The following is an 18,853-nucleotide window of genomic DNA, read 5'->3' on the forward strand; positions in this document are numbered from 1 at the left end:
ATCCGAGCTGTTGCAATCCTGCTGCTGCTGCTCCATGCGGCAGAGCCCAGAGAGCTCCAACACCTCCCCAGCCAGAGCGGGCTGCAAACTATGAGACAATGTCCTTCAGAAACATCACTGTGATCCAGGGAAGAATGTCACTTGGGAAAGGCACGTTCTCTGTTGCCAACCAACTGCCAGATGAGCCCTTGGCCGGTAAGTCACAGCCCTGCATGAAGCTGCGTTATGAGTATGAATGGCTACCAGATATACCAATTAGAGACCAAATTCTGGGGGTCTGATGAACAGACAGGCCCAAGCAAGGTCTTTGTGAGGGGTGGACTTGACTTTGCAGAGCACAGTGGATACGTTTTCCAAGGGCAAAATCGGAAACAGAATGCAGAAGAGCCACTGAAATCACAAGAGTTTCAGTTGACCCATGTTCCCAGTTTGGCACAGGTGTTTCTGAATCAAAGAGGAAAGAGCACCTCTTACAGGTGGGCTCCTCCACAGTTTTCACTCGGCTGTTGTAGGACACAGCAAATAGCAATAAAATACATTTAAAATCTCACTTTTCTCACCAGTGGGATTCCAGGCAAGCTAGTGACCACAAATAGATCACCCTTGGGGAGCGGCTTCTTTGGGCAGTTCTTTTTGATACCCCTCCCCAGTTCTAGCACACCGCATCCAGCCCTTACCAGGCACAGTCAACAGGGCTAACGAAAGAGCTGGGTAAATGACAAAGGACTGGCTATAAACTACTGTGGTAGATTCCAGGGAGCCATTGTTGGTATATCATAGCACAGCTCACAACAGCTCAGAGACTCAGAAACTGGCAGAAGGACAAAACTCGTAGTGCCATCACCTAGCAAGCTTCTTGAGCTAAAGACGATTAACCCCGAAGCAGTTCCCAGGGAGCCCTGCACCAGGAACTAGAACAGAAGTGGCAAGTGTGCCATGCAGATGCCCCCATGGCAAGTGGGAGGAATGCTAGATGCCAAACAGAAGGCAGCTGGCAGGCGGCTGAGTTCCCGTCCTCACCGAGGCCATAGGTCCGAGCCACCCATGAGGGCCAGTCCTGCAGCAGGACAGAAGAACCTGACAAAAGGTTTTCTGCGGAAAAGGACCTAGGGGTGACAGTGGACGAGAAGCTGGATATGAGTCAGCAGTGTGCCCTTGTTGCCAAGAAGGCCAGTGGCATTTTGGGATGTATAAGTAGGGGCATAGTGAGCAGATCGAGGGACGTGATCGTCCCCCTCTATTCGACATTGGTGAGGCCTCATCTGGAGTACTGTGTCCAGTTTTGGGCCCCACACTACAAGAAGGATGTGGATAAATTGGAGAGAGTCCAGCGAAGGGCAACAAAAATGATTAGGGGACTGGAACACATGAGTTATGAGGAGAGGCTGAGGGAGCTGGGATTGTTTAGCCTGCAGAAGAGAAGAATGAGGGGGGATTTGATAGCTGCTTTCAACTACCTGAAAGGGGGTTCCAAAGAGGATGGCTCTAAACTGTTCTCAATGGTAGCAGATGACAGAACGAGGAGTAATGGTCTCAAGTTGCAGTGGGGGAGGTTTAGATTGGATATTAGGAAAAACTTTTTCACTAGGAGGGTGGTGAAACACTGGAATGTGTTACCTAGGGAGGTGGTAGAATCTCCTTCCTTAGAGGTTTTTAAGGCCTGGCTTGACAAAGGCCTGGCTGGGATGATTTAATTGGGAATTGGTCCTGCTTCGAGCAGGGGGTTGGACTAGATGACCTTCTGGGGTCCCTTCCAACCCTGATATTCTGTGATTCTATGAAAAGCAAGGAGGCCCCTGGCTGTGGCCCTGGAGGACGCTGAGCGTGCTGGTGACAGAGTTGCCACAACCCTGTCTGGTCCCCGACAAGGAAACACGCCAGGAGCAGCAAACAAGCTGCGGGGGCGGATGCCGGTTAGTAGTGGAACTGACAACGGAGTGGCTGTGTGATCAGAAAGGTGTGGAGGGTCCCGGGCAGTGGTTATTGACCGATCTCCACGAGGAGGGAGAATAACCATCTCGCCCCTCAGAGGGTCAGGCTGATCCCTGGCCTCTGCCCCACAGATCTCCCTTGGTTTGTTCCTACCTGGCTCTGCTAGTTCACGGATGTCACGCCAGGCTGACATTGCATGTTACTGGGCATTGGATTTTCAAGGGGAAAAAGAAGAGAAGGTGTAACAGTAGCCCCTGGAGTCATGTGACTTTTGTAAGCCTGACCAATGTCACATGACTGGGACCAGGAAACAAAGATCCATCTTTTACTGACACTCCTGTGTGCCACGCTGACACTCCTGTGTGCCACGCTGACACTCCTGTGTGCCACGCTTACACTCAGCATAGGGTGCCACCTGGCCAGCGCTCACCCAGACAGGCCGGCTTCGGCTTGTGTGTCCGGGTGCCATTTGGCAAGCCCTGAGGTCTGGTTTTTTTGGTCTGGGGGGAGGAGGCAGAGCAGGGGGCGGGACCTTGTCCAGTTACCAGCCATTAGAAAGGTGACCACCCTAACTCATCACCTTGGGCTTGCTGTCCCAAGATGGGCTCCCAACACCCAAGCCATGCGCATGACTAGGTATTTAACTCTATGCTCAACCCCCGCTCCTCTGCTGCAAGACACGCTGCAGGGGAAAGGGATTCGCTTCTCAGGCCACTGGACACAAACAGACCCCGTAGGTCTCACTGGCTGCTGAACTCCCAGCCTGACTAACCCAGCCTGTCACCCCCCAGGGTCACCCTACGTCCTGGTGCGGCGCATGCAGTCCTGGAAAGCTGCGCCCTCCCGTTGGCTCGCATACTGCTGCTGGGGTGAAGACTGTCCTCCGTGCGCACAGCCGTCCCAGGGCACAAACAGAGCAGAGCCCGGGTGTGGGGAGGCAGAGCCAACAGTGCGGTTGGAGGCAGGAGCTCTGGAGGCCGGGAGCCGAGGAATGAGGGCTGCTTGTTGGTGGCCACATTAGGCAACCTGATTCTGTGCTCATTTATACTCATGCGTCTCCAAGAAGTCACACCAAGTGCACATCAGGCCCATAGATTGTGTCTGTTCCTGGATATCAGTGTGATATTTACGCCAATTGCCCTGCCAAATATCCAGCCCTCCCCATGGCACATGGCAACACCCCCCCCCAAGGGAAGCCAGGCTGGCAGAGACACAAACCCTTGTTCTAAGACTAGCCCATTGTCCGGAGCAGAACTGCTCTCCTAGAGATCAGGAAGGTGCTTTTTTCAGGACGAGCCTTTCTCCTTTGATCGCTGCGTGTAATCACCCCCCTGTTACCTGCTGGGCAGCGCAGAGCTAAGCTCGTGATGCCACTGGCTACAGAGTTGGATCTTTTGTTGTTTTTTGTTGATGAAAAGAGAAGACAGGAAAATGGAACATGTGAAACTGACATGGTAGCAACATCCCAAGGGATGAAAAGGTTTGGAAAACCTCCATGGATCTCCAAGCACTGTACAAACATTAATGATTTCAGCCTCACAACTAGGGCCTGTTGAAAATTTTCCATCAAAACTATGTTTCAAGAGATTACGAAATTTTTCACAAAAATTGCCTGCTTTCCAGAGAAACATTCAATTTTGCATTGAAAAAAGGAATGCCCGAAAACCAAAGGACTTCAGTTGTGAAATGCCAGCTGTCATGGTGACAGGGCGAGCTGTGTTTAAATCTCTTTTCAGTCCCTTTCAAGTGCATCCCTCTGGTTTCTTTGACAGGTTTCTCTATTCACTCCTTTCTGGGTGGAACCACACAGTCCAACCACTCCTAGACTGCCTCTCTGGGCTGCAGCCTCTCTGGTCACCAACCGTGATAACGTGAAGGCCCAACTGTATGGCAACTGTAAGCCATTTTCCTCTGGAAACCTGTGTCCAGCAGCTAGTTAAAGTGACTCAAATACAGCTTCTTCAAAACAAACAATTATTTATTCACCCAAAGGTCGATAGCCAGCAGGACAACGGGATAAAACAACAACACATCTATCCACCTGGGACTTACCCAAACTATATTCTTCACTTGCAAGGTCTAGGTAAATTCTACTCAGCCTTGGATTGGGAGAGACAGACAGTCCCTGGAGTGTTCTCCCAGCATGTCTCTGTCAGCAACTCATCTCCAGCCGCTGCTGCCCACTCACCCCCACTTCCTCTCTAGGCTGGGGACTTTAATGATTTAGTGCCCCTTTGACAAGTGAGCATTTCCCAGTTAACAGCTTCCCCATTGTTCCCTTAAGGACTCTTAGTATGCCCTCTGGTGGTACTTTATCTTTGGCATCCTTTAGTTTCCTGTTTGTTTGCCCCCCTGACAGCCTCCTGGGATTTAATTACATGCAGTCAGGCAGGATAATATCAAACAGGCAAACTGAGGTGCATGTAATATTAATAAAATATAGTACAGATAAAGCCCTACTTCTCCACACCATCGCAGTGCCTCATGGGAGTTGTAGTGTGGGTGCATCGTATCCCCCTTCTCTTCTGTGGTACAGGCTCTTACTTAACTTCATCTCCCACAGTACACTGCAGCCATGCAACTGCCTTGATGAGCTGCCTTCTCTCACCAAGAAGGGAGACCATGATGCATGGGGATGTAGTCCAGCCAGGAAACTAGTGACTAGTAGCATGGATGTAGAGGTGAATGAGGCACCCAAATGACAACTCCCAGGAGGCAGCATTTCAGAACTGAAATATTTTGGGGTTTGATTATTCACCAAAAACTTGAAATTTTCAATGGAAACCCCTTTCCCCGTTTTCTGACTAGCCGTATGTACAGCCCCCTGTGAGGTCAGTCAGTATTATTATCCCTATGCTACACACCGGGGCACCCCCAGAATTTTTCCACCTGGTACGCATAACCCCCCCTTGTGCCTACTGCCCCTCTCCTGCCGGCTCCTCCAGGCAGGCACTCACCGCAGCGCCTCTCCTTGGCTAGTAGCAGGCCTGCAGACAGGGCGGGGCAAAGGGGGCAATTGCCCAGGGGCCTGGGCGATGTAGATGGGTCTGGGGGCTCCTGGCTGCTGCTGCTGTAGCAGTATCGTCAGCCCCAGGCCCTCTTTGATCGCCCGGGTGGGCCCGGCTCCTAGGCGCGTGCAGGGCGATGCCGCGGGCGGCAAAGGCAGCCAGGCGGGGGCAGGTGGCAGCCCTGGCCGTGCCGGAAGAGCGTGCCCAGCAGTGCAATCAGCAGCTCGCTGGGCAGCACAGGCACAGCACTGCCCAAATGTCAGGCGGACCCCGGGCCCACTGACTGTTCTGCCCTGGGGCCCGGAATTGCTGTCGGCGGGCCTGCCTAGTAGCGGGTCTTGTGGCTATTGCTGAGCAAGTCCTACCGGCAGAGCTGACGGGACATGAGCTGCTAGAAGTGGCGCAAGATCAGGCAGGGCCCCAGGGTGAGCCCTGGTGCAGGAGCCAGCCTCATGGCAATGGCAAGGAAATGGAGGGTTGGCTGCCCCACAGCTCTCTGTCATGATGGAGGGGGCCACAGGGCCAAACTGGAGTGTGCAGTGAAGCAGCCAGTGCTGCTCCTCCTCTGCCGATGGTGCACACCATGTGTAACATGCATACAGCTGTGGGTGCCACTGGCTACAGGTGGGGAAACTGAGGCACAGGGCAACACGATGACTTGCCTAAAGTTGTGTAGTGTATAAGGATTGGGTAGAATCCCTTTCAGTAGTTTGTGAGCCCTCTCATGGTGCTCACTGTTTGTGTTTCAGAAGCCCCCAGAGTCCTTCTGGAGCAGCGGTGGGTATATGTAGTTAGGCATGTTGCCTATAGTTAGTAAATGCAGTTATTTGTACCTCACCTCGCCCTGTGGTTCTTTCATACTATGATGTTGTGCAAAGGGCAAACAACCCAGCAATCACGGAGCTGAGACCAGAACCCTGCAGTCCTGGCTCTCCACAGCCAACCACTCGATGATACACGGCACCATCCACCCATAACATATGGCATCATTGCTGGGGAAGATTTCGCTTCACTGCCCTTAGCAGGGCCAGTCCATGCCAGGTTGCACACAAGACTCCGCACCTCCTGGGACACAGCTTTGGGGACCAAGTCCTGCACCTCCTTACAGTGGTGTAAATCTGGAGTAACTCAGCACAGTCACTGGAGTCACCATGGCTTTACACAGTATACGGGTGAGCAGAACTTCTGAGCCCTCTCGATATAGGCATGGTTGAACGGGTGCTAGTAGGAGGCAGCGTGGTCTAGAGCAGTGCTTCTCAAGCTATCTGAAGTGGGGGATGGGCAATTTTTTTTCCCAATGTGCACGCAGACTGGCAGGCGATGGCTCGCGAACCAGCACCGGTCCGCGGACCACCACTTTGAGTAGCACTGTCTAGTGGATAACATCCTGGACTAGCGCTCAGGAGAGCTGGGGTCTATTCCTGGCCCTGCCGTTGGCCGGCTGAGTAGTCTTGGACAAGTCACTTCACGGGGAGGATGATTCTGACCTCCTTTGTAAAGCGCTTCGAGATCACAGCTGACAGTGTCAGAGAACGAGGTGTTGTTATCAGTGCAGTGTCCCTTATCCGTGCAGCCAGAGACCATGCCAGCCATGCTGTGTATTGTACTTCTCCCCTGTGGCAGCCTTGCAGGCCCGATTACAATACAGGACTCTGAAAAAAGGATCCGCTCTGCTAAAAGTGAGGATCTGGCCCACTGACTCCAGCGGAGTGGTGCCGACTTACGCCAGCTAGGGATCTGTGCTCAAGACATTTCCCCTGCAATGCCTCAGTATTTCAGTGCTGGCCGTCGTAGCCGTGGTGGGAGCTCGGGGGCAGACCAGTCTCTAGGGCTCCATCACTATTTTAAACACTGTGTTCGGCAGACCTGTGCTGAGCAAAAGTTTACCAGTGTGAGCCCCGCCTGCCTTTTGGACAGGGGCGGGCAAACTTTTTGGCCTGAGGGCCACATCTGGTTTCTGAAATTGTATGGAGGGCCGGTTAGGGGAGGCTGTGTGCCTCCCCAAACAGCCAGGCATGGCCTGGCCACCGCCTCCTATCCGACCCCCCCCCTCCACTTCTTGCCCCCTGACGGCTCCCCCAGGGCTCCTGCCCCATCCAACCCCCCTGTTCCCTGACGGCCCCCTGGAGACTCCTGGCCCTTCCACCACCACCCCCGCTCTCTGTCCCCTGACCGCCCCTGGATCCCTCCCCCCATCCAACCCCCCCCTCCTTCCTGACTGCCCCCCCCGGGACCCCTGCCCAATCCGACCACCCCTTCTCCCTGACTGCGCCGGACCCCCTGCTCCTAACTGCCCCCTGCCACCCCATCCAACCCCCCCCCTTCCTGACTGCCCCGCCTTGCACCTCTGCCCCATCCACTCCCCCGCTCCCTGTCCCCTGACTTCCCCCAAATCCCCGCCCCTGACTGCCCCCCGCCACCCCATCCAACTCCTTCTCTCCTTCCTGACTGCCCCCACACGGCCCCTGCAAAACTACATTGCTCAGGCTTCGGCTTCAGCCCCCGCTGGTGGGACTGAGGCCCCCGGCTTCAGCCCCATGCAGTGGGGCTTCAACTTTCTGTCCTGGGCTCCAGCGAGTCTAATGCTGGCCCTGCTTGGTGGACCCCCTGAAACCTGCCCCGGACCCCAGGGTGAGAACCACTGACTTAGAGGGTGGCTTGTGCCCTGACCAGGAGGGCGCGTAACCCTTTCTGAATGCTTGGTTAGCTTTTCCTCTTTGCCTCAAGAGCCAGGTGACTGTCCAGTCCCCTTCTTTAAATCCCGCTCCGTTCTCAACCTTGGCAATCTCTTGTGCCAGTGCATCCCGCCAGGCTAATTGTGTGGAAAATATTGCGTCAATTTTCAGTTTGGCACCTTGCAGTTTCACGACAGCGGTAGCCCTTTCTATTCTTCTTCATGCTATTCTATCTACGTCTCCTCGGAATCTGTCCCCTCATGCGAAAACATTTTCAGACGACGGCTGTATGAAAGAAGCTGCTGTACTCCAGTGAATGAATATCACGGTTCTGATGTGTCTGGATCTCTTGTTCCAGACAGATGCACACATGGAGACAGCCAGCATACTGATACTGGGACAGACACATTGCTCCCAGAGAGCCAGCTGGCTGCTGAGGAGCCGCTGACTGTCATGGCCTCCTCCCAACCCCCTCATAAGTCTCCTGAGACAGTCAGAGCTCTCCAGCTCTCAGTCACCAGCCGGAAACGCCTGTCACACACTCTGCCGGAGTTCCAGTTTGGGGGCGATGCTGATTAATTTGCTTACAAGTGTGTGTCTGGGGGTTGATGGCTTTGGGACTCTAATTGCACTGGGGAAAGCGAAGACACAGGGAGCCCCCCAGCTCCCTGGTGCTAATGCTCTGGGGCCAGGTCTCATTCTGAACAGCCTCTGGGGATTAGCCTTTGGAGTGGTCTGCTGCTGGTTTAAGAGCCTCTTGAAGCCAGTCTGCCCAATCCAGGTTCTAGCCAGTCATAGCCCACAGCACGGTAGCTAGCGAGGAAGCTGGCTCGTTAACCAGGTGTTATGGGTACACAGCAAGAGAACAATCCAGAGCAAGGAAGGAACTGCAGACAGATGTAACAGATGTGGTGCTGTAGGTAGATGCTATAGCTAGACATGCCGCTGTGACGTGCATCCGATGCGACATATATCCGCTGCGATGTGTCATACAATATGGTGATATGATCAACGCAACATATACATGATAAATGTGTCATACCGTGATATTATATAATATGATTTGTCACATACTATGGTGATATGATAGATACAACATATACATGGCATATTGTGCCATATGATACTCTGATATGAAAGATGCAACATATACATGATAAGTGTGACATATGCATGATAGGACATGTCATATATATGGCAGATGTGACATACACAAGATATGGTGTGTCATGTGGTGATGATATATACATGCTCAGGGTGACACATATGTATTCCAGAATGATAGATATGACATATGCCTGAAAGATGTGATGTATACATACTCCAGAATGATAAATGCAACATATTGGTACTCCAGAATGATGCTGGAGATTATTTAGGGAGTGTGACAGGGTCAGGCCAGATGGGTACAGGAGAATGTTAGAAGGCAGATATATATTAGTCCCAGATTAAGCAGGTCCATTTTCCCTAGGTAAGGCAACAGGAGCAGTTCCAGAACAAAAAAAAACTTGCTGGAACAAATTCAGGCAGGCAGGCAGGCTAATTAGGACACCTGGTGCCAATTAAGAAGCTGTTAGAATCAATTAGGGCAGGCTGGCTAATCAGGGCACCTGGGTTTAAAAAGGACTTCACTTCCCTTTGTGGTGCATGGGCGAGTGAGCAGCTGGGAGCAAGAGGCACTAGGAGCTGAGAGTGAGAACGTGGACTGTTGGAGGACTGAGGGGTACAAGCATTATCAGACACCGGGAGGAAGGTCCTGTGGTGAGGATAAAGACGGTGTTGGGAGGAGGCCATGTGGAAGTAGCCCAGGGAGTTGTAGCTGTCGCAGAGCTGTTCCAGGAGGCGCTCTAGACAGCTGCATTCCACAGGCCCTCGTCTGGAACCTGGAGTAGTGGGTAGGCCTGGGTTCCCCCCCAAACCTCCCAACTCCTGATCAGACACCGGAGGAGCTGACCTGGACTGTGGGCTCCACCAGAGGAGAAGGTCTCTGGGCTGTTCCCTGACCCACATGGTGGATCAACAGAGACCGTGGGGATTGTTCTCCTTCTGTTTCCCTATGCTGGCCAGTGATGAGGTTAGCTGAGTGAACGGCAGGTTTGAGCCACGAGCGAAAGTGGCCAAACTGAGGGCTGCCGTGAACCTCTGAGGAGAGCAAATCCGCCAACAAGACCCACCAAGGCAGAGGAAGAACTTTGTCACAGGAAACATAGCGCATTGCTGGAGGAGGATTTTTTGCATCTTTCCTCTACACGATTCAGAGCTCTATAATTAATGCATAATAAATACATAAATAAATAATACCATGATGGGTGTGCGTGTGGGGGTGTGAATTTGAGTGTTAACATAGCCAGAATATGTGTCTCCTTGTTTTGGACCCAGTATAGTCTTCCATCTGTCTCTTCCTAGATTGTTAGCCATCATGCTCACTTGCCGAGCTGGGTGGGGGAGCATTCGTTTAATTTACTTTGCGATCCAGGGTATTTTTCTCTGGAGGTCTCCCAGGGGCACATCCCTCTGGATCAGTACTACCCCCTTCTTGGGCTTTGGTTTTTATTCACAAAGGGAAGTCAAAGGAAACAATGCAAAGCCCAGTCCAAGCCTTGCCCCTAACTTAGCTGCTCCTCCTCAGGGCTGCTCAGCCCATACACTAGGACCTCCCTCTCTAGTTAGACATGCCCATCTCCCTTATAGCTGGGTGGGTAAAGAGCCAGCTGCCTCAGAGAGTTAGAAGAACCCACTTAGGTCCAGATTTACGAAGGTATTTAGACACCTAACAATGCAGAGAGACACCTGAGCTGCTTGGGCACGTTTGTAAACTCCACTAGGTGTACACCTGCATCCTTTGTAAATCTGGCCCTTAACCCTTTCCCACCCAAACTCTGATACAGCTCCATGCCCTGAAGCCTCCTTATCCATCATCCTTGCTCATGTTCAGCTTCCAGCCAGTCTGGCAAGAGGTTGTCACAAAGGCTGACAGCCCGACCCTTACAAGGTCCAGCCCTGGGTGCAATTGCAGAGGCGAGAGGCCCCTGACGGATGCTCAGTGCTGACAGCTGCTAGGGGGATGGTATTGCTGTTAGGGCTGGAGGTACAGCCAGCTGCTTTGAGAGAGTGAACGTTTGGGGCTGACTGTCCGCGTGTGACTTTAAATGTAATGTCCGCGCCACTTTGGCGTCACTAATCTCGCAGGCGGCTTCATGCCCATCACTTCAGCGCAGAGGGGAGGCCAGCTGGGGAGTTGAGCAGAGTGGAAGAGCAGTGGGATCTGTGTATGACTTTCTCTGTCTCTGGAAGTGTGTAAATGCATTAGGATCAACCGAGGGGAGTCAAAATTGGGTCTCCCACCGCTCCGGAGAGTCCCTAATCACCAGGTCTGGGGTATCCTGAAGTGGGCCTTTCTCAGTCTCCCTTGCTAAAGTGTTCCATGGGGTATAACTAATTAACTCTACATTGGGCCACACAGCAGGAGACTCTAGAGCCCCGGGCTTTAAGGCATTTACCCTGAAGATCCAAGTTAAATCCCTTGCTCCGAGCACCGCTACTGGCTCAGGCCCCGAAGGGTACATCTGCCCTGTACTGTCAAACCTGCAGCAGCAAGTCTATGAGCCCAGCTCTACAGATGAGGGCTCTTGCTAGGGTGCTAGGAACGGCCGCACTGGCATCGTGGCTCGGGCTCTGCTACCGACCCCGTTGACCAGGCTCTGAACCTTGCTGCCGAGGGTTTGAAAAGGCCACATAAGATGCACCTAAAAGCAAAGCAGGCAAGGGATTCTGCTGGGGTCTGGTGCCAGCTGGCGTCCGGACTGCGCGTATGCTCAGCTGCTGGAATTCAGGCACCCAAAGGACTTTTACCTGTGGAAACGTAGTCACCTTGGAACTTTAGGCACCTTCAGGCCAGGCGGCAGCTGAGAAGGGGGTTGTTAAAGCCACTGGCACATAAATGTTCAATTTAGGGGCCTAAGATGGCAGTTAGGTGCTTAAATCCCTCTGTGAATCTAGCCCATGGCTTGTCTGGGCCTCAGCTCCCCGTCTGTACAATGGGACAACAGCTGTGCCCTACCTCCCAGGGTGCTGAAGGTAAATACAGTAACGATTATGAGGTGGTGGGGCCAGATAAGGATCTTAGATCATGATTTACAGTCCTGTAGTGGTAAGAATATAATTAATAGCGGGAGACCCAGCTCCTGGGGCATTTGACACTGGGCTCATCTTTAATGGAAACAATGATTCATTAATCAACTTATCTGCTGTGATTTAAGGGGCAGAGCAGGAATGATGGGGAGTCAGGGACGCTGCTTCCATTCCGAGCTCTGTCACTGATTTGCTGGGTGGCTTTCAGCAAATCACAGCGCCGCTCTGTGCCTCAGTTTCCCCTGTAAAAAGAGGGTGCTAATATTTACCTAGCTGAGGCTGAACACTTGCTAAGCGCATTCACCACCCCCTCCAAGACAGGGTATCCCTTTTCTCAGCACTCTGTCTGCATTCTGTGCGTCTATAGTGAGCACCGACTGGACCTCATTCCCACTAAGCAAGAAATTGACAGTTACGTTAGATGAGGCAGGTTTTTCTGTAAGGAAAATAGGATGAAATTCAATAAGGACAAATGCAAAGTCCTCCACTTAAGAAGGAATAATCAGCTGCACACATACAAAATGGGGAATGACGACCTAGGAAGGAGTACTGCGGAAAGGGATCTGGGGGTCATTGTGGATCACAAGCTAAATATGAGTCAACAGTGTAACGCTGTTGCAAAAAAAGCAAACCTCATTCTGGGCTGTATTAGCAGGAGTATTGTAAGCAAGACACGAGAAGTAATTCTTCCGCTCTACTCCACGCTGATTAGGCCTCAACTGGAGTATTGTGTCCAGTTCTGGGTGCCACATTTCAGGAAAGATGTGGACAAATTGGAGAAAGGCCAGAGAAGAGCAACAAAAATGATGAAAGGTCTAGAAAACATGACCTATGAGGGAAGATTGAAAAAATTGGGTTTGTTTAGTCTGGAGAAGAGAAGACTGAGAGGGGACATGAGAACAGTTTTCAAGTACATAAAAGGTTGTTACAAGAAGGAGGGAGAAAAATTGTTCTTAACCTCTAAGGAGAGGACAAGAAGCAATGGGCTTAAATTGCAGCAAGGGCGATTTAGGTTGGACATTAGGAAAAACTTCCTAACTGTCAGGGTGGTGAAGCACTGGAATAAATTGCCCAGGGAGGTGGTGGAATCTCCATCATTGGGGATTTTTAAGAGCGGGTTGGACAAACACCTGTCAGGGATGGTCTAGATCAGTGCTTCTCAGGCTATCTGATGTGGGGGACCGGCATTTTTTTTTTTGGGCCGATGGCTCCCAGTCTGCAGACCACCTCTTTGAGTAGCACTGGTCTAGAGAATACTTAGTCCTGCCATGAGTGCAGGGACTGGACTAGATGACCTCTCAAGGTCCCTTCCAGTTCTATGATTCTATAAACCCGGCTGCTTAAGGGCATAAAGCGATTACTAGCCATACAGGCCAAGAAGAAGCTTCCCGCATGGGCAGGTTATTCCATAATTATCCACTGAGGTTCTGCCCCCTCCTCTGAAGTAGCTGGTACTGGGCACTGAGGGAAACTGAGGCTAGATATCCCCTGCTCTCTGATCCGCTTTGGCAGGGCAGCTCTGTGGAGATCTCAGGGTAGCGGTCACCAGCCAGCACTCTTCACCTGGTGACCCATGGCTCCTGGAACGATCCTAGCTCCCTCCTGTGTGGCCCTGCTGGTCTCTGCAGCACGGTGGGTTCACCCCACACACTTAACTCGTTCGCCTGCTTCCAAGAAAGTCCAAACAAATTATTAAGATGATTTTTAATTATCATTCCAACTCCTGCGCTGGAGATTTAATTAGTTTGTTTTGACTGTTGCGTGGGTCTTTCCCCCTTCTTCCCCCCCCGCCAATACCACCATTTTTTTGGAAGTGTATTTTTAGCCTCAGTTGCCATGGAAACGTAGACACCAGGGCCAAGCCAGTCACAGATGGAGACAACACACGCAATCCACCCCCTCACTTTGTTTCCCTGATTGAGACAGCGCTTTGAGTATTAACTCCTTCCCCACCCACTGGGTGCAGCCACGGGCTTCTAACCCGTGTCTGTCCACATCGGCTGGAGGCTTCGTGCAGTAATCTCTGTTCCTTTGCGTAACCATCATGAGCGAGGGTGTGTTAGAGCTGTGCTGATCTGTAGGGGTGGGAGTCTGTGACAGTCTTTCCCCTGGAGCGCTTCCTGCTTTTAGGTCTGGAGGGCCCTGGTTCAATCCATGAAGATCATGCTTGTGCCAAACTCCACTGGAAACTCTGTGCTGAGCTATTTTAATACCACTCTCCGGAAGGGGGCTGCAGAATTAGGCCTGGCCCAGAGACTGGTGATGGGAATGGTTAGAGACCTACAGAACCATAGAAATGTAGGGCAGACAGGACCTCAAGAGGCCAGCTAGTCTAGCCCCCTGGTGAGGCACCATTAACTATAGTCTCATATATAGAGGGCTTGAAAAGAAAGGCCGGGTTGCCTTATTGAAGAGGCAATGAAGAGAGGGCAGGATAAAGGTGTACAGAGAAAGCGGACGAGGAGCAGTACATAGCCCAGACCAGCAGAGGGATGAAGGACTTACAGGCCATAGACCAGGAAAGTAGGAATGTGTTTAGGTGAGACCTGGGAGGCAATGGAGAATGGACAAGACTCTTCCAGGCTGCACAGTAGAAGACTCTTGCAGCAGCATTGAGTGAAGGGCCAGAGAAGATGCTGATGCTAGCCTAGGCTGTGCATGTGGGGGCAGAGGGATGATCTGATCTATCCTTTAGTGAAATCGTCCCACCCTGACTCTGGCAATAACTTTGGCATTGTGTCTTGCAGGACCATCAAGGTGGAGGTGTATGACTGGGATCGGGATGGCAGGTAAGGGGGACTCACTAGATCTATGCAGCCTCCAATACAAACCTCAAAAATGCCAGAGCAGGCTAGGCACTGAAGCCAGTGAGGGCTTTGCAGTGATTCCATCCGGGGCAGGATCAGGGCCATTGTGCTGCAGACATTACTCGTTCTCTTTGCAGAGAGATGCTTTGTCAGTGATTCCAGTGCAGCAGAGAGGGAAAGACAACAGGAGAAGAGAGGGGACTGAGAAAGAGACAGCAAGGAGGGAAGAAGGAGCTTGAGTGAACTCTACAGCGGTGGTTCCCCCCAGGACCCTGCCCCCACTTAGCAATATGGGAAGGTCAAGGTGGTCATGGCCCCTTGACACCTGGGCACAACTCCCAGGCTGACAATCCATCACTAGAGAATTTCTCATAAAGCTTCTCTTTCCATGCACAGCCACGACTTCATTGGGGAGTTCACAACCAGCTACCGGGAGCTGGCCCGCGGGCAAAGCCAGTTCAACGTCTATGAGGTGAGTGACAGACGGGGCACCCCCAGAACCCACCTAGGGGGCTAGCCAAGCTCTGGGCAGTCAGGCCTCCACTGTTCTGGGCCACGTCCCTTCCACCAGCCTTGTGCACTCCAGTGTTGAGAGGTAGTGTAAATCAGGAGTGACTCCTGGGCTAGATCCTCAGCTGGCGTAACCTGGCAAATGTCCAGTGGAGCTATGCTGATTTACACCAGCTGAGGGTCTGGCCAGTGGTCACCACCAGTGCGACACCATTGTGAGATCAGGACTAATGATTGCCTAGTCCCTTGTGCAGTTGTTTGTACCTGTGGAAAGGGAGTGACAATGGTATCAAATGCCACCCAATCAGTTTGCTGTCACACACTGGCTGCTCTCCTCGGACAGCCTGGATTCACCGCATGCTGACATCACATGGGAGGTGAGTCTGATGGTCTCTCCTAACTTGGAGAACATCTGACTACAGGGCAAGGACCATCTTTGTGCTCTGTGTTTGTACAGCACCTAGCACAGTAGGGTCCTGGTCTGTGACTAGGGCGTCTTGGCACCACGGTAATAATAAATAACAATAATTGCAATAACAAAATCAGCACACAGTTGAGTCCCTGCTCAGGAGATGGCCAGGTCTGCCAGTGAGCAGTGATGGGCATCAGAAAGCTGTGTGGGGAACTTGGGCCTGGAACAGTGGTAGATGGAGGTGCATCGGCAAAACTGGCAGTCTTGGGGAGTCCAAGACTGAAACAGCAGAGGTGAGGGTGCAAGGGCATTGGCAGAGTAGGGGTTGGGGAGCTATGGGCTGGAACAGAGGGAGGGCAGCTGTTCAGGATTCAGGGCATTGGAAGGAAATTGCTCAGAAATCAAGATTCAAGTCTCCCTGAGCATAGAAAATACTGTATAAAAGCCAATTATTAGACATTTCCTGACAGTAATAAATAATACAGACAAATTGCTACTGTACAACCATAAAGGGATTTTACCATGGATACAAACCCATCTGTGAGTTACTCCGGGATACTCCCATGTTTCTGTTTGCTACCGGGCTCTGCTTGTCATATCTCCTTGGCTGCGACACCTGATTGATCCTTCCAGGACGCTGGGGCAGTCTCAGCATCCAGGAATCCAATGAACTAGCAATGGGAAAGGACACTAGACACCTTGGTGCAGGGGACATTGTGGGCCAGGTGCTCAGCTGGCATAAAGTGAAGCCAATAGGGCTATGCTGATTTACACCCTCCAGGGGCTGCAGCCCCGAATTTCAACCTCGCACTAACTGAAGTCTGGACATCCCGGTATGTCAGCACCTTGGCCACAGTTTACCACTAGTGATGTCATATGGCCAGAACAGAGTACGTGTAGCTGCCTCACCAGTGAGCTCCCGGGGGTTAGCACTGATGCAGCCTGTGTGAGATGGATTCTGCTGGTGGGGCCTGGCTGGTGTTTCTCCACGTGGCTGGGAGGCAAGGCTGTGGCTGGCTATTTGCTGGCGTGCCACAGCAAGTAAAACCTGGGACGTATTTCATGTCAGCTGAGCCAGGGCAACTCTGAGCACAGGTGTAAGTGGGGACACAGGGCAGAGTAACAGCGAGCAGGCTCCAGGCAAGCTCTTTGCCTGCTGTCAATCAGCATCGCCCCATTGACTGAGGGCCTCCGTTCTTAAAACTCTCTGTGCAGATGGCAGAGCCGGTGTGTCCGCGATAAGCAAATCCGAGCAATGATCCCATGCCTGAATCCCCTGCATTCTTGGGCTGGGTTTCCTTCCCTCTCCCAAAGTGCTTTGTGCCCTCCCCACGCCTTAACCGTGGCAGCTCCCTTTTAATCTCATCGGATGTGACGTTTCTAGGCCAGCTTTCCGAATGGCCACATGGGCTCTGACACACTATTAGTGTCCCAGCATGTCTCATCGCAGGCTTGCGGGGCTCCCTCCAGCGGGAGGAGGGGGAGGGAGCAAAGGGGAGGAGGGGGAGACTGGCATATAAGTTGTTCAAATCATTAATGCCTTTTGTTCCAGATGAATTCCCAAGGCCTTATCAAAATGGATCATCATGAAGGGCAGGGGGAAAAGTGATTTTAGATTCGCTCTTTTTGGAGACAGAGCAAAAATGTCAATTTGCTGTCTGGAAAGGCCATGTTCCTGGTTATGATTGAGAGCCTCAGGGAAGCCAGCAGAGCCGCTGGGCTGGGAGAAGACCAGGACTTGCTGGAGAGGGCCAGATGAGCAGTAGGGTCAGGAAATCTGGGCGCTTCCCCATCCCAGATGCTGGAAGGACCTGGGCCCTTCTGGAGCAGCTTGGCTGTGGAAAGTAGCCAGGGCAGTTGTGTCCTGCAGAATTTGGACATTTGAAGAGTGGACTTTCTGGCCAAGCTTTTTCAAAGAGGCCAGTGATTTTGGGCACCCAGCTTGAGCTGTCTTAAAGGGACTTGATGTCAAAGTGTCCAACACCAGCCCTCTGAAAGTCAACCCCTTCAAGGTGTCTCCAGGTTGGGTGCTCAAAAATGGAGGTATCCCAAATCACTAGTCACTTGGCCTCCAGGTCTAACAATGTGGACAGTGCTAGTCTAGCCCTGAAGAAGGCTGGCCCAGTGGTCACGATGCTAGCTGGAGACAGAGTTCAAGTCCCTTCCCCCTCTATGGAATTCGTGTGGGATGCTGGGTAAGTCACATCTCTCTGGGCCTTAGTTTTTCATCTGTAAAATGGGTTTGATAGCCCTGCCCCGCCTCACGGGGGATTGGAAGGGTAAATATCATAAAGATTGTGAGGTGCTGAGGTTCTGGGATGATGGGGGACATACGTGCTCTTTGAGAGTGAAATCCCCCCCTGCAGAGAGCCAGCATGGGGCCCGTGCACCGTTTCCATCCTCCATAAACCCTGCTGGGAGGACAGTAAGTGGTGTCTCAAGCTGAACCTCAGCACAGGGTGACTGCTCCCATGGGGCTTCATCCTCCGCTGCTGTAGATCAGCTGAGTTCTGTGGGGGCTCCCCCAATTCATGCCACATTGCGACTGTACTGTCAGTGCTGAAATCTCTAAAATCTTTTCCTAGAATTGGGACCACGCTTTGGGACACAGAAGGGAAACATTCCCTTTAGTAACAGAAACATTGTTATGTTCTCCGGCATCCCGAGGGCTGCTCAAGCGAGATGTAAAGAATTGCCTTTGCTGAGAGTTGAATTTGTTGCTTTAGGCTTTTCTGCTTCCATCCTTATCCCTGCTAAGGGATGGCTATATAAAGATCAGAAGCAAGATGGGTTGTTTTTACTTTGCTGATAAGTTTTTTGGGAGGGGTGGGGGGCATATCTCAGACTAAAAATAAAGATAAGCATCCAGATAATTTGGAGACTTGTTCTGATGTCCGAATATCTGACGCGATGGATAAAGACAGATAGAAAACACTGCGAACATGTTATCAATCAGTCATATGCCTCTCACTTGGAACACTGTACTCAGTTTTGGTTATTCGCTCTCCAGTAAGATAGAGCAGGAAGAAGACACACTGGTAAAAATGGACAACCTCCACCATCACTATTGCTGAGGGACCTATGCCAATGGTGTCATTTGTGCTAGCATAAGCAGGCTTCACTTTGGGCCCCAGGATATTCAGTCTCTTCCATTTCCTTTGTCTTTCAGGTGGTGAATCCCAAAAAGAAAATGAAGAAAAAGAAATACATTAACTCGGGAACAGTAAGTGATGTTGTTTTTTCTTTGGGATTTAAGCTACCCAGGAAGGCAGGAGATGATTATCCCCGGATGGTGAGTTGCCCGATGGCAAGCTGCCATGCAGAACCAACCAATCAGATTTCAGAGTAACAGCCGTGTTAGTCTGTATTCACAAAAAG

At 51.8% G+C, this 18,853-nt stretch overlaps 1 protein-coding gene across 3 annotated transcripts in view; it reads left to right on the forward strand.

The window, feature by feature from the left end:
- The window catches only part of CPNE5 (copine 5), a 197,881-nt gene that overhangs the window by 115,483 nt on the left and 63,545 nt on the right, over positions 1 to 18,853 (forward strand). For 2 of the 3 annotated variants that reach the window (XM_084611211.1, XM_084611212.1), the window contains exons 11-13: positions 14,494 to 14,535; positions 14,950 to 15,025; positions 18,645 to 18,698. In XM_084611211.1, the coding sequence (XP_084467337.1) occupies positions 14,494 to 14,535; positions 14,950 to 15,025; positions 18,645 to 18,698 (172 nt within the window). Of the gene's footprint in view, positions 1 to 13,731; positions 13,801 to 14,493; positions 14,536 to 14,949; positions 15,026 to 18,644; positions 18,699 to 18,853 lie in introns of those variants that run through there. The other variant, XM_084611213.1, reaches the window with a different exon arrangement.

The sequence above is a fragment of the Lepidochelys olivacea genome, assembly GCF_965140295.1.
Source record: "Lepidochelys olivacea isolate rLepOli2 genome assembly, chromosome: 21".
Classification (NCBI taxonomy): domain Eukaryota; kingdom Metazoa; phylum Chordata; order Testudines; family Cheloniidae; genus Lepidochelys; species Lepidochelys olivacea.